The following is a 14,781-nucleotide window of genomic DNA, read 5'->3' as shown; positions in this document are numbered from 1 at the left end:
ACGAGAGCGCGATGACATCCCAACTTGCGCTGTTGAATGCGTTCTTCACGTCAAGTGTCACTAACGCACAGTATCGAATGCCTCGCCTTTTCCGTTGGATCGCTATCTCGGCAGTATTCATCACTGAATTGAAAGCGTCCATTGTGGACTTACCCTTCCGAAAGCCAAACTGGTTGCTTGACAGGCCGTCCGTACCTTCCGCGTACGGGGTTAGCCTGTTGAGGATGATCCTCTCAAGCAGTTTGCCAGTCGTGTCGATCAGACAGATTGGTCTGTACGCCGATGGGTCGCCTGGCGGCTTCCCGGGCTTCGGCAACAGCACCAATTTCTGCCTTTTCCATTTATCGGGGAAACGGCACTCGTCAAGGCATCTCTGCATAGCTAGCCTGAACATGTTCGGGTTCGCTATGATCGCTGCCTTGAGAGCGTTGTTTGGAACTCCATCCGACCCTGGAGCTTTGTTCATTGCTAGGGATTTAGCCACTGCGAGTAGTTCTTCATTCGTCACTGGAGCCACCATTTCGGCCGTTCCCGCACTGTCTCGTAGTGCAGGTAGCCAGGGGCTTGTGGCTCGAGACGGGAAGAGTACTTCGATAATCGTTGCCAACCGGTCCGGAGACCGTTCTGGGGGTGAAGAGCCCCCTTTGGTCTTGGCCATCACAATCCTGTAGGCGTCACCCCACGGATTCGCGTTTGCACTCACACAGGTTGTCGAAACACGCTCTCTTGCTGCTGTTAATGGCCTTGTTAAGGGCCAATTTCGCAGCTCGAAGCACTTCACGGCGGTTCTCTCTTGCATCCTCGGTGCGAGCTCTTTGCATCCTACGTCTAACTCTGAGGCAGGCTGACCGTAGAGTTACAATCTCGGCACTCCACCAGTACGCGCGTGGTAGAACAGCTACCAGCGCATCCCCGCTTAGACTGTCGGTGTTGGCCTCCAGTCCCAGGGCCGCGGTGAAAGCTTCGCTGTCGAAGTGATTGGACTTCCACCCGCGTACCTGACAGGGATCTCCCGCCCTCGGATGCTGCACACCATAGTTGATCCTAAAGCGGATCGCTAAGTGATCGCTATGGGTGTAGACATCGTCTACCCTCCATTCCATGCCTGGAACCAAACTCGGGCTGGCAAATGTTACGTCAATTCACGCCTCCACCCTGTTTCTACGGAATGTACTAGCAGAGCCATTATTAGCTAGCACAGTATCGAGTTTCGCAAGCGCTTCCATTAGCGCTTGACCCCTGCTATTTGTACAGCGGCTGCCCCACTCCACTGCCCAAGCGTTAAAGTCTCCCGCTATGACTACCGGTATCCGGCCCACTAGGTCTGACGAGAGCCTGTCGATCATCTGGTTGAACTGTTCTATGGGCCACCTTAGTGGAGCGTAGCAGCTGCAGTAGAACACACCGTTGATCTTGGCAATCGCAACACCCTCGGCGGAGGAGTGTATTACCTCTTGAACCGGGAACCGTTCTGTTGTACAGATTACCACCATTCCAGACCCGTCCGACATCCAATTGCCGTTGCCGGCAGGGATGTTGTACGGGTCTGATAAGAGGGCGACATCTGCCCTCGACTCCGAGACCGACTGCCACAGCAGCTGTTGGGCTGCTGCACAATGGTTAAGATTTAGCTGTGTGACGTTCACGGCTTCTTCTTATTTACCTCACCGAAGGGACACGAAGGTCCGCCCATAGCATGTTTATGGGCTTGCTTCCTAGAGGTGCAGATAAGGCACTTGTGCGCATTAGTGCAACCCCGCTCCTTATGCCCCTCCTCGCCGCAGCGACGACATAGTTTGCTCCTGTCTATGCCCTTGCACTCGTAGGATTTGTGGCTGGACTCAAGGCACCGATAGCACCTATCCACTGAAGGCGGCTGGGGTATGCTAATTGGGCATACCGACCAGCCGATCTTCAGCTTATCTTTCTCGGTTACCTTTTTGGCATCCGCCTTCAGTAGCCTGAGGTAGGCTACTTGGGTCCACTAGGTCTGAAACGGATCAATCGACTATTAATTAAATCAGAGAGCGCTGATAACCGTAATGTCCACGAATACTAATTTCCCTGTAATTATGTATTCTGCCAGTTACTTTTTCTGTTTTAGTGTGAATTAATGATTGTTTTGTATGATAATCAGAAATAATTTAAAATTTTAATTGTTACAACTAAGTCACAGAGAGCAGACATCCAGTTTCGAGCAAACAAATTTAAAATACTTGTTTTATCATTTGAACAAATATTTGCTAAACCATTACGACCACCATATTGGCATATCCCACGATTACTTGGATATCAATTCAGTAAAATTCGCGTTCTAAACGGTATGACGACAAAACCACCTCTGGTGGTAACATCTCAATTACCTTTGGATGTGCCTTTTGCTCAACTTTTACGCTTGAGATGGAAGTCTGTACCGAAATTGATTTTGTTTCTCAGTTTCGCATGACCCAGGGGGTACTTGGCCTTAATCCCACTGCTCTGTTATCGATGTTACGCGATATTCATTATGGAATATTGTTTGTTTGGGGTTCATTCATAAACAATGTCACGCAGAAATAGTCTAAAAATTGTTGTTTATCCTCGCTCCACTAGTACGTGTCAAATTTTTAGTTTTTCTCTCCGTAATTCGTAGCTTATCCGAAATTATCAATACACGACATCATTTATGAACGGTCCTTGGTAATATCTTTGGCGCAGACATAGGATTGACATGATTTTTGTGCATTTTTAGCTCCTTGTGTCACATTTTTATGTTTGTTATACATACTAAGAATATCAAATCATGTGATGTGATGGCCCCGGAAGATTAGAGAGGCAACCCCATCCCCCCGCCTCCCTTCCCCCAACTTTCAGTAACCACGTGTTTGTTTAAGGTTGGACAGAGAATGGGCAAAAATCGAAAACAAAAAAGCACTTTTTTCCACACCTTGTGTTAGATCTTCATTTAAATCAATCAGCTTATGTAGAATGTTGTTACGGTACTGCTGATTGATTGTTATGAAGATACAACACACGACGTGAAAAAAACTGCTTTTTTCATTTCCGATTTTTGCGCTTTCTCTGTTCAATCTTAAAACAAAAAAAAACTATTCGATTCTATTACTTAGGCCGATAAGATAAATATAGTTGCCACTTTCTTACAAAAGCTTCATTAATATAAACTTTTTTTTTAAAGATTTTCCCTCTGCTCTGAAAAGCCTAGAAGAAATAATAATAAAATAAAATTTTGCACTTCCTCCTTTCTAACTTGCATATTTTTGAGATTTGAAATTTCACTGACACTAACAACAAAATTTAATAATTTAATTATTAAACAGTAGTAAATTTAGGTCTACATAAATTTAGGTTCGGCATCGATCCGCTAAAATTAGTGTCAGTTCCATGACCTTTCTTTTCCGACAAATACAACTATTTCATGTTTGCTTCCGTTGGCTTCGTAAATCCAAATTTATTTCATCGAAGTGTTATATTTTCTCGAACAGAGCAATTGCTCAAACTCATTCGCAAAAGTTTCAGCGTATCGTATCTTGTGATCTCATCCTAAGTCTGTTTTTTGTATGAGTTATCTTGGTGTCTAGGGAGTTTGCTTCAAACTGATACTCGTTCCTCCTTAGAAGACAATGTTTCGAAATTGTTTCCAGTGTCCCTATCGTTTGGCAGGCAGTGTAAGTTACCCTTCTTTTTGTTGCTTTTAAATTTTTCAACCTTTTTCCAGGCATAATCAAATGGATATTCGATCGGCTTGAAATGCTCCGGAGTATCGTCATCGATAGCGGACACAACGTGTGCCGGCTGGCCTTTCATATGGATTCGCTCTAGAATGGTCGCGTTGTGGCTCAACGGGTCCAATCCGGTGATTCGGAAAAACAACTCTTCCTTGGTCTGCACTCCGCTAATACCTCGCTTAGTGAAAAACTGAAAAAGACTCAATTAATACGGTCACAGGAAAAAATGTCGCTTTATAATTACGGTGCTAATGTTATTGCAATCTCTCATCAAGAATTCCAAGGCCCCAGGATGTCCCGGCTCGACCGACTGGGCGACATCAATTATCCAACACTGCTCGTCATGCCAAAGCACGTTGTATTCGGACAGATCCGCATGTACAAGTCTCGCTTCGTTGTACAGTTTGTGCATGATCTCAACCATCTCTTCGTAGGCACAGATCATCTGTGCCTCATTTAAAACAGCTTCTTTAAGCTTTGGTGCTGGCACCAAATTCTGCCCGATGAAAGACATCACCAAAACATTCTTTCTTAACGCTACAACCTCCGGGCACCGAATACCGAATTTCTTCATTCTGTTCAAATTGTGCAGTTCCTTTTCGGCCCACATATCAATAACGATTCGAGCATTCTGTTTTGAACACTTGCCGACAAAGCGGAAGTCATCCTTGATGTATCGATCTCGCTGTTTGAATTCATTCAGTGTAGTGCTGAAAACTTTTATCGCTACCTCTTTTGGGTAATTTTGGTTTATTTCCAAATTCGGATCAGAAGGATCTGTTTCTCCGTGCAAAATAACCGCCTCCTTCCCAGTCGAAATAATGCCATCAATAGACGCCAACAATTGATTGTTTATCCACTTATAGAGAATAATCCGAGTTGGTTCATCTAGTCCCATTTCAGCTGTGGCAATATTTTCTTTCCTATCATTCGCCCTATGTTGCTTCTTTGTTCCTTTCTTCCAGTGTGACTTCAACTGGTTAAATACGGTATTGGATAGTTTCATATCGAAACCTGCTCCATCACCGGTGGAAAACTCCGGAGGAAATGACATCACCTTGCATGCATTTTTTCTGCCATTTATATCTTGGTTGTGCTTGGTTACCATTTCCCCATCGTTGTTTAATTTGTATCCAACCCGTGGTATCGTTTTCTGCTCCTTTTCGTTTGTCTCGAAACGGTCCCAGTCTGCCTTTGGATCGATTGGTATTTCCTTACCCTCTTCGTCGTATAACAATTCTTCCGGTACCATACGGTAATTTTTTAGTGAAATCTTTACCCGTGAGTTTTTGTTCATGTGATTTTCCTCTCGTTTGAGTTGCTCATCATAATCGGAATCAAACTGTGCCTGAAGTAGCTTCGCAATTGTAGCATCGGAGTCAATTTGCTTTTGATCAGCTTCTTCAATCGCACGCAGAACCTCTACTGGTATGGCGTCCGCGGAACTACCACCCGCATGTGTGCTGCTGTCATAAGAATAAACACGTATATACTTAACATTCAGTAAAAAAGCATTTAACAAACCACTCATTCAGCAGGTCCCAATCATCCATCAGTGCACCAGGATCTATTGGCTTAGAACATCCAGCCACGGGTTCCTCGTTCAAATATTCTATCCTTGTTTCCCGTGCTACAGCCTTCGAACGAATCTGAACTTTGGGAATTTCTAACTCTTCCTGCTTCTGAAGACCTCTGGCAAATTCCTCAGACATAATCTCTTGAAGATTGGTTACCTCCACGGCCTTTACTTCTCCCCAAGGTGATGACATTCTTCTTAGTTTAATAAAGCAAGCTTTCTTCTTTAAGGCTACTATAGATAATAAAAACCAAATTTAAATTTGGTGTTAAATAAAGAAAATGATTATCAAAATGTTGCGAAATTCACAGAAAACTTAACGTGACAATTTTGCAATCAAACACACTATCGCAAGGATTGCACAAAATTGTTTTGTCTTTTGCAGCGATGCCAGATTTACAGACATGTCTGTATTTTACAGACTTTTGATGTCTCCTACAGACATAGCCAGAGATCTACAGACTTTTAAAAGGGTAATAGTGTTTAGTAAAATTGCACTAGAATAACTGTTTTCGAAAACGAGTGATTCCTTCACAATAGAATTCCACTTTCAATCTATTTTTAAAGTAAAATTTCAATGAAACTAGGATTTACACAACCATCTACAGACTTTTACAGACATTTTAGTTATTCTTCTACAGACATTTCAAAAAAACATGTGGCATCGCTGGTCTTTTGTCGAAATTTGACGTTTTCACCTCCTCAAAATGTCACAGACATTTTTCTTTATAGACTGACAGTTGGCACATTAAAAAAAACTAAATTATAGGTGTAGTAATCCTACACGCGCATAGATGGATCAGGTCTTTTTGAAACAACAAAACGATTAGTTGATGAATTTCAAACTTGACGAATGACTGTTTCAAACTGAAATAGGCGTTTCTCAAAAGCATGTATTTGGTTTAGTTCAACTACACGGTTAAATAAAACAACCTGCAGAATGAGTTCTTTTAACTTACTTTTGAGTTGTGCGTCGCTTTCGCACTTATTAGTGTTGTCAAAAACAAAACGAGAGATTCGACTCAGTCGAGGTTTTCCGTGGTGGAACGTACTTTTGAGTTGTTTGGGGTATACTCAAAATTAGGTAAATTCAACTTAAATTTGAGTATAAAAAACCTATCAATGAGTTGTAATTTTTGCCGTGGTTAAATGGAAACTACCTTCAACACGGTTTACCTAATTTTAAGTTCCCCCACGATACCACGAGATTGAGTCAAAGGAACTCAATTTTAGGTCGTTTTTCGTTTCCGTGTAGTACTTCTGTTTGCATTTTAAATAGAAACATTGTTGAATCAAAACAAAATTTGTTAGATCGAACTGATCCCTTTGTTAAAAACCAACAGAATCTCTGTTTGATTTCAACTAAATTTGAGTTGTTCTCTCCTTTGGTTAGTACTAAAGATTTTTTTTTGCTTCTTCGAATTTGTTCGGTTAAATTTATCATGATTTTGTTGTTTCAAACGAAATATTTCTAAAGCTGTTTTTCATCACATCATATCTAACAGAAACGTTAAAAGGAGAAAATCGCGTGTGAAAATTTCCTTGCAACTTTTAAATTTATTTAACAATTAAAGCACATAGAAGGCTATTAATTCAACCATGACCTCTGCATTTCCTCATTGCAGAATCGTATAAGCATATTACATGGTTTTACCGAGGATAATATAGAGATAATTGATAATAATTATTTTATTACATTTTGTCGATCGCTTTTGCTATGATGGTCTTTTACATATGTGGTCTTGGCAACACCGTTTGTAGATCGCACATTTTACTATGACGTTTTGACAGGCGGTTTTGTAGATGTGATGTGTTCCCTATGCTGTATTGCAATCGAGAGCGTAGATATGAGGTATGGCATTTGAAAAAGATGCTAACTACAGTCAACTTGGCAAAACATCACAATGCAAAGCATCACATCTACAAAATGTTAGGAAAACTTTGGTACACAATATGTGACATTTTGACTTAAGATTAAATTAACACTTAAAAAGTTATTATCTTTGTCTATTATTTGTAGATGATAAATAGCCAATTCTTAGCTTGTATTTGGCATAATAAACTCAGTTTGTTTACATTTGTTAGATATGACGTTTTGAATTAACGGTATAGATTTGTTGAAACTATTGAAAAACCCAAAAATGAATTTGTTGGTAATGGTAATTTGAAGCTACATTATTGGTTGAATCAAACCTCAATCTTCTTTAATAACTATATCAGGAAAATTGTTGATTAAAACCAAAATTTGTTTATTCTTACTTTTTTCTGCGTGTACTTCGACCTCAGCAAGTCAAAAAATATCATTTTTATTTGTCAAAATCGCACGTAAAATCATAGTGAAATAAATAAAACAAACTGTACCACCAGCGACAATCCTAATCTAGTGTTTTGTATCTATTGCCGAAAATGGTGTAAGAACAACACTATATTGCGCACTTCCCACCCATCTGGATTCTGCAACTTTCAAGGTGTGAAACGATCGAACTGCTACTAAAAACTGTGAGCTGTCAAAATACATACACTGAGAAACAATAATATGTAGAGCTTGTAAATTTTTATTTCCATCTCTTCTGCTTATTCTGCTGTGATTTTTATGCAATTTCTAGTAAGCATGCAATTAGTGGATAGACCGTATATCTCCAATGCATAAAATACAGCAAAAAATAGAGGTAGATGATTCTAAATCGTACTCCGACTAAAATGACACAAACGATTATAGATAGAGCCGGAATACTAATTAGAACTAGCCAGAATTCCAGCTCAGCTGAATATTACTGTAATGGTGCTCTCACAGACAGGCCAGTCGAACTAACCAGTCTATGAGAATGAATTTATTAGAAAAAAAAGTTAAGTGGGCAGTGCGGTTCGAATCCAGTTTTTAGTGCCATAAGCAATCCTTCACTGAAAAAAGCCAAATCTCGAGTACTTTTTCAAATGGACGTAAGTAACAATGAGAGATTCTCTTTGAGGTCTTTCTCTTCTGTTCATTACTCGGCCATTTCAACATTTACTACTCTACTCTCTGCATAATATTGTAGTAAAAACCGTCGGCTTTCGATATGTACTGGAAAATTAGTACAAAGTGTTGTAATGACGTCGTAATAAACGAAAGAGAAAGTAAACAAAGAGAGGCTCTCAATGTTACTTACGTCCATTTGAAAAAGTACTCGAGAAATGTTAATTCCAATCTTAATCTAGTGTTCTGTATCTACTATTTGTACCAATATATTTTCTTCACTGATCCAAAAAATCACATACAGTTCAAGTGAAAAAGCACATGAATATTAAAAATGACTAATCACATTAGATTCATGTGCAGCAATTAACATTCATGCCCACATTGATGAATTTCAAATAAGATACCAATGACTTTCAAGTATGTAATACATACATTCTATGTGATTGTCACATACTTCAGGTGTTACATGCAAGGCACGTGAGCATTATGTGAATGTAAGATATGAAAAATGAAAACAGATTCAACATGGCGTATTAATAGCACAAACCGTCTGAATTTCGGGTGAATACTCTTCTATCAGGTTCTTTACAGACACAGTTAACCTCACTTTTATTGACAGTTCACTTGTACTGTTTACATAGACTTAGAAAAATTTTGCGGGCAAAAGATTCGCTCGAAGCAATTCGCAAAGAATTTTTCTAAGTCCATGTAAACAGTACAAGCGAACTATCAAAAATGAACACTTGAGTTCATTTGTGACGTCAGTGTAAAGTATTGAATAGTTTACTGAAGGTATTTAAATATAAATTCAAACTATATATATATATATATATATATATATATATATATATATATATATATATATATATATATATATATATATATATATATATATATATATATATATATATATATATATATATATATATATATATATATATATATATATATATATATATATATATATATATATATATATATATATATATATATATATATAAGTTAAGAACGAACCCGCCAGGACCCATTCAACCCATCATGGCATCAATTCTTTATCCATATTATCATCATCGTCATCATCCATAGTGACGACAACAACAACAACAACAACAAACCCGACGACGATAGCAAGTGGCCATTTAGCATGGAAACCAACTCAATCAACATCCGGCCAAACTTAGCGTCAGCAATTCATTTACCCGGCAACACCAAGTGGCCCAGAATAGTGCATAGTCCATACATCAGCAGAACGACCATCCGATAAACAACAAATAAACGACACACGGACTCAGCGAGCACCAGCAGTTGTCGCCTTGCAATAGCAACCCGGCGACCAAATTTTATTTTCATTTAGTTTATCCAAAAAAGCTTACAAAGCAAAGCGATAGGCATAGCGGTAGGCTCATTTATAATTAACTTGGAAATAAACTTTAGTCAGAGTTAGACATTTGTGGTGAAAAGACGTCTTCATTCTTTTTAAAAATTTAATGTAGAAATTAAGTATCATTAGTGGCGCAGTCGGAAGTTCTGGCGCATAGTGAGTTATAAATAGTGCAGTGAATTCCAGCATATCAACGGCGGTTTACCGGAGAGAAAAGGAAGCATCTGCAGTCAACCTTAACGCACTACGCCTCACCAGATTAGTTCGAAGGATTATCGAACAAACGGACCAATCCGAGGGAACATCGGAGCAAAACTGTGAGTATTTTTAAGCTTACCAATTAGATTTTTCTTATTTTTACAAGTGAATATTTAGAGTTTATTTCAAACAAGAGAATATTTAATTCAAACAAGTGAATATTATTGCAAACGAGTGAATATTTAATATTTTATAAGTGAATATTTAAGCAAAAACGCGACGGTAGTGAATTTTTTTTAAATTCAAAGTGTATTCATCATTTTCTTAATTAATTAATTACATACAAAATGACTCAACGATTCGACGAAAATCGTGACTTAATGCAACATCAGGTTCACGAACTAGAAAGTCAAGTGCGTGAATTAATTATTAGCATGCAACAACGGGACCAACGTATTATTGAATTAGAATCGTTTGCAGCGCAACAGCAAATTGCTGCTCACGCAGATAATTTGGCTGCTGCCGCACCTCAAAATCCAGTGGAAAGCGCATTAAAATCTTTGCAAACCCCACAAATTATTCGGATCTTACCTCCTTTTGACGGTAATCCGATCAAATTACATTCTTTTATTAGGTCAATAGACGACCTAATGCCTGAAATCGAGAGGGTTAGAGGCACCCCCGCTTATACTATTTGGCTTCTTGCCATCCGATCAAAGATTATCGGAGAAGCTGATAACGTTTTAGAATTTTATGGTACCGAAACTGATTGGTCTTGCATTAAAGCTAATCTAATAACACATTACAGCGACAAAAGGGACGAGGTCACTTTGACAAAAGATCTCTTCAAGCTGAAGCAAAGAAATAATGAAATTGAAGATTTCTACAAAGAAATTCAATTTTCACTTTCACTGATGATCAATCAGCTAAATTTAAATGAACAAAATATGGCAGTTAGAACAGCTAAAAACCAGTTCTACCAAGAAATGGGATTAAAGGTTTTCTTGGCTGGGCTAAACGAACCAATTGGACAGATTATAAGATCACAATGTCCAACATCAATTAAAGATGCGCTTCGTAGGTGTCTAGAGGAAAGAAATTTCCACTATCACAAACAAAAACCAACACCACCTCCTATACCTGTACGCAACAAATTCCAAGTTAGAAATAATTATTCCAACTCATCTCCCTACAGACCAATGTTCCATCATAACATTCCTCCACCTAATCCTTTCCTGCATACTCCAGCCCAAACAAACCCTTTCCAACGTGTACCAAATTTTTCCCACCCCAACAATTTCCATCGAGTCCAACAACCTTTCCAACCAATACCTTTCCAACGTGCATTACTCCCTGCCCAACCTAATAGTCTGCCGCAAACACAACAACCCTTCCTACAAAACCAATTCCAACGGACATTACCTTCAGGTCAACCTTATAATTCAAATCAACCACAAGCACACTTCGCTAAATCTGGACCACAGCAACTCTCAAAACCTACCCCAATGGATATAGATCGTTCGATAAGAAGTAGACAAGTGAATTACATGAATCGACCGAATTTGCATGAATTACATTGGACTGAACCAAATAACTACTACGATGAAATTTTCAATCCACATATCAACGATTACTATGACTACTATGCAAACAATCAATATGATATCAGTAATAGAACACCTGACATTGCAGACGTCGAAACAGTGGAATTCAAAACAGCAGAACCTGAGACCGACAACTTAAATTTTCAGACGGACTTAGACGGAGACACGAACACATAAACAGTAACAATTTTCTTCCATACGTTCAAATTAAAACTCATCTAGGTGAACTTAAGTTTTTGATTGACACAGGAGCCAACAAAAACTACATAAATCCCGAAATAGTTGAATTTAAAGATGTCTTTAGCTGCACTCCAACTAGAGTGAAAAATATTAATGGAACTCATCAGATCGACAAATTTACAAATTTAAATATTTTTCAGAAATCCTTGCCATTCCATTTGCTAAAATTTCATTCATTTTTCGACGGCCTAATAGGGTATGAAGCTCTTAGTAACTTAAAAGCTGAAATATTGACGGCATCGAACGTTTTAAAATTTCCAAAATTCTCGATACAAATGCTTAGAAAGTACCCAGACTCTTTCAATGTTAACCTTAATGCATATGAAGAAATACCAATATCTCTCAAAACAAACGTAACCAACGGCGATTTCTATGTCGAACATCCACTTCCTTTAACATCAGACGTGATGGTTCTCCCTGGACTTTATACAGCGCAAAATAACAAAACTACAGTACTTCTGAAAAATTGCAGCGAAGTACAAGTCAAAATTAGCCCAAACAGATTGATTTTTTCCGAATTAAATAATTTTGAAGCCGATCAGACTATTCATAACTATGAACCCGGTCTTGTATTTGACAATACGTCAATAGACCCAAGACTAAAAAGCCAACTTCGGATCGATCATTTAAACATGGAAGAGAGACGCAAGCTATTTAACCTTATTTCTAAATTTCCCAACATATTTTATCTGGAAGGAAATGATCTCAGTTTTACAAACGTTATCAAACACAAAATTGAAACCAAAGATGATCTCCCTGTCCACTCAAAAAGCTATAGGTATCCCTACTGTCATAAAGAAGAGGTACAAAAACAAGTATCGAAAATGTTAGCTCAAGGTATTATTCGTCCAAGCACATCTCCTTGGTGCTCTCCAATCTGGATTGTTCCCAAGAAACTAGACGCATCAGGACAACAAAAGTGGCGATTAGTCGTTGACTACAGAAAACTCAATGAGAAAACTGTAGGCGACAAGTATCCAATGCCTAATATTACAGAAATATTGGACAAACTTGGTAAGTGCCAATATTTTACAACGTTGGATTTAGCATCTGGATTTCACCAGATCGAAGTCCACCCAAACGACATTCAAAAAACAGCTTTCTCTGTAGAAAACGGTTTATACGAATATTTACGTATGCCTTTTGGCCTGAAAAACGCACCAGCGACTTTTCAGCGAGTGATGGACCATGTGCTACGTGAATTTATTGGAAAATTTTGTCTAGTTTATATGGATGACATTATTATTTTCTCTGTGTCTCTTCAAGAACACATTGAAAATCTAACTAAAATTTTTATGGCGCTTGAAAAAGTGAATCTTAAGATTCAGTTAGATAAAAGCGAATTTCTAAAAAAGGAAGTTGCTTTTCTAGGTCACATTGTGACAGACGAGGGCGTTAAGCCAAATCCTAGCAAAATTGAAGCCATCCAGAATTGGCCCATTCCAAAAAACCAGAAAGAACTTCGAGGTTTTCTAGGTATTTTGGGTTATTATAGACGATTCGTTCGCGACTTCGCAAAAATCACTAAGCCTCTGACGGCACAATTAAGAAAAGGTGAACAAGTTGAGCACACGCCACAATTCATGAAAACATTTAATATCTGCAAAAACATTTTAACTCAGAGTGACATCCTACAGTACCCGGACTTTCAAAAACCGTTCGTACTGACTACGGATGCCAGCAACTTCGCTTTGGGAGCAGTGCTTTCTCAGGGACCTATCGGTCAAGACAGACCCGTAGCGTATGCTTCCCGAACGCTAACAAAAACTGAAGAACGTTATTCAGCAATTGAAAAAGAGTTATTAGCCATAGTTTGGGCAACCCAATATTTTAGACCTTATCTTTTTGGCAGACGGTTTACTTTGTTCACTGATCATCAGCCCCTCACATATGCCTTAAATCTTAAAACTCCTAACACGAAACTAGTTAAATGGAGATTACAGCTATTGGAATACGACTTTGAAATAAAACATCGACCTGGCAAACAAAATGTTGTCGCCGATGCTTTATCAAGAATTCAATACGAGTTGAATATGAACGAAAACGAATCAGACTCAGACGATGCTACGGTACATTCAGCCGACACGGATGACTCCGAATTCATCCAATGTACCGAAAAACCAATAAATTTTTTTCTTAATCAGATAATTTTGAAAATAGGCCCTGATGAATCTGAAACATACGAAGAAATATTTCCCCGCATGTACCGTAGAACAATTACAAAAATCACATTTGGAGTCCCAGTCTTGATCCGGTTGCTAAAAGAATACATGGACCCAAAAAGATCCAACTGCATATTATGCCCAGAAAGCGTAATTCCATCCCTACAAATTGTTTATAAAAATTATTTCAGTCGTTGTAAAACATTCAAAATTTGCATTGCCCAGAAAATTCTAATCGACTTGACCAGTATAGAAGAACAGAATTTGATAATTGAAGAAACGCATAACTCTGCTCACAGAGGAATTCGAGAAAATACAGAAGAAATTAAAAGGAGATTCTTTTTCCCTAATATGAAACGTAAAATAAGACAATTTATTATCCTATGCGAAGCATGTAATAAGGCAAAATACGAAAGAAAACCATACAAGATCCAACTTGGAGAAACACCAGTTCCAAAACAACCTCTTGACATAGTTCACATAGACATCTACATCTCACAACCAAATCTATTTCTCTCCGCAGTAGATAAACTTTCAAGATTCGGCACCCTAATTCCAATAAAATCCAGATCTATATCAGATATCCGCAAAGCAATTCTAAAATATATTACAATGTACGGTAGTCCAAAATTGTTAGTATCCGATAACGAACCCTCGATAAAATCAATTGAAATAAGAGGATTGCTTGCCGACCTAAACATACAACAATATTTTACCCCATCAAATCACAGCCAAGTCAACGGAATAGTAGAAAGGTTCCATTCTACTATTACTGAAATTTTTAACTCAAATAAACACAAATATGGTACCTTACCAAATAAAGAAAGATTTCTAATAGCCTGTACTTTATATAATAATAGCATTCACACAGCGACTCAACTTAAGCCCCGAGAAGTCTTCTACGGAATAAAAAGCGGAGAAGAAAGGACACTGGAT

The 14,781-nt window shown here is 38.4% G+C and overlaps 1 protein-coding gene across 2 annotated transcripts; it reads right to left on the bottom strand.

Moving 5' to 3' along the window:
• Positions 1-3,411: 3,411 nt before the first annotated feature.
• Positions 3,412-5,677, bottom strand: LOC131682430 (serine/threonine-protein kinase RIO3). Of its 2 annotated transcripts, none has more exons than XM_058963885.1 (3): positions 5,250-5,677; positions 3,970-5,191; positions 3,412-3,915 (listed from the first exon to the last, which is right to left on the bottom strand). In XM_058963885.1, the coding sequence occupies exons 1-3, from the start codon at positions 5,492-5,494 to the stop codon at positions 3,589-3,591; spliced, it is 1,794 nt and encodes a 597-aa protein (XP_058819868.1). In that variant the 5' UTR covers positions 5,495-5,677; the 3' UTR covers positions 3,412-3,588. The 2 variants fall into 2 exon arrangements, with proteins under 2 accessions (XP_058819868.1, XP_058819869.1); XM_058963886.1 differs by having other exon boundaries at positions 3,970-5,188.
• Positions 5,678-14,781: the final 9,104 nt, after the last annotated feature.

Source organism: Topomyia yanbarensis, chromosome 2, assembly GCF_030247195.1.
Source record: "Topomyia yanbarensis strain Yona2022 chromosome 2, ASM3024719v1, whole genome shotgun sequence".
Lineage (NCBI taxonomy): Eukaryota > Metazoa > Arthropoda > Insecta > Diptera > Culicidae > Topomyia > Topomyia yanbarensis.
Note: the sequence above shows the minus strand (reverse complement) of the source record. Positions and strands in the feature narration are given on the sequence as shown.

Excerpts from the sequence above, each read along its gene's own strand:
- LOC131682430 (XM_058963885.1), bottom strand. The coding sequence starts at position 5,494 with ATGTCATCACCTTGGGGAGAAGTAAAGGCCGTGGAGGTAACCAATCTT. Across the intron at positions 5,192-5,249 it reads TGGGACCTGCTGAATGAGTG|CAGCACACATGCGGGTGGTA; the intron begins GTTTGTTAAATG and ends TTCTTATGACAG. Across the intron at positions 3,916-3,969 it reads ATTGCAATAACATTAGCACC|TTTTTCACTAAGCGAGGTAT; the intron begins GTAATTATAAAG and ends AGTCTTTTTCAG.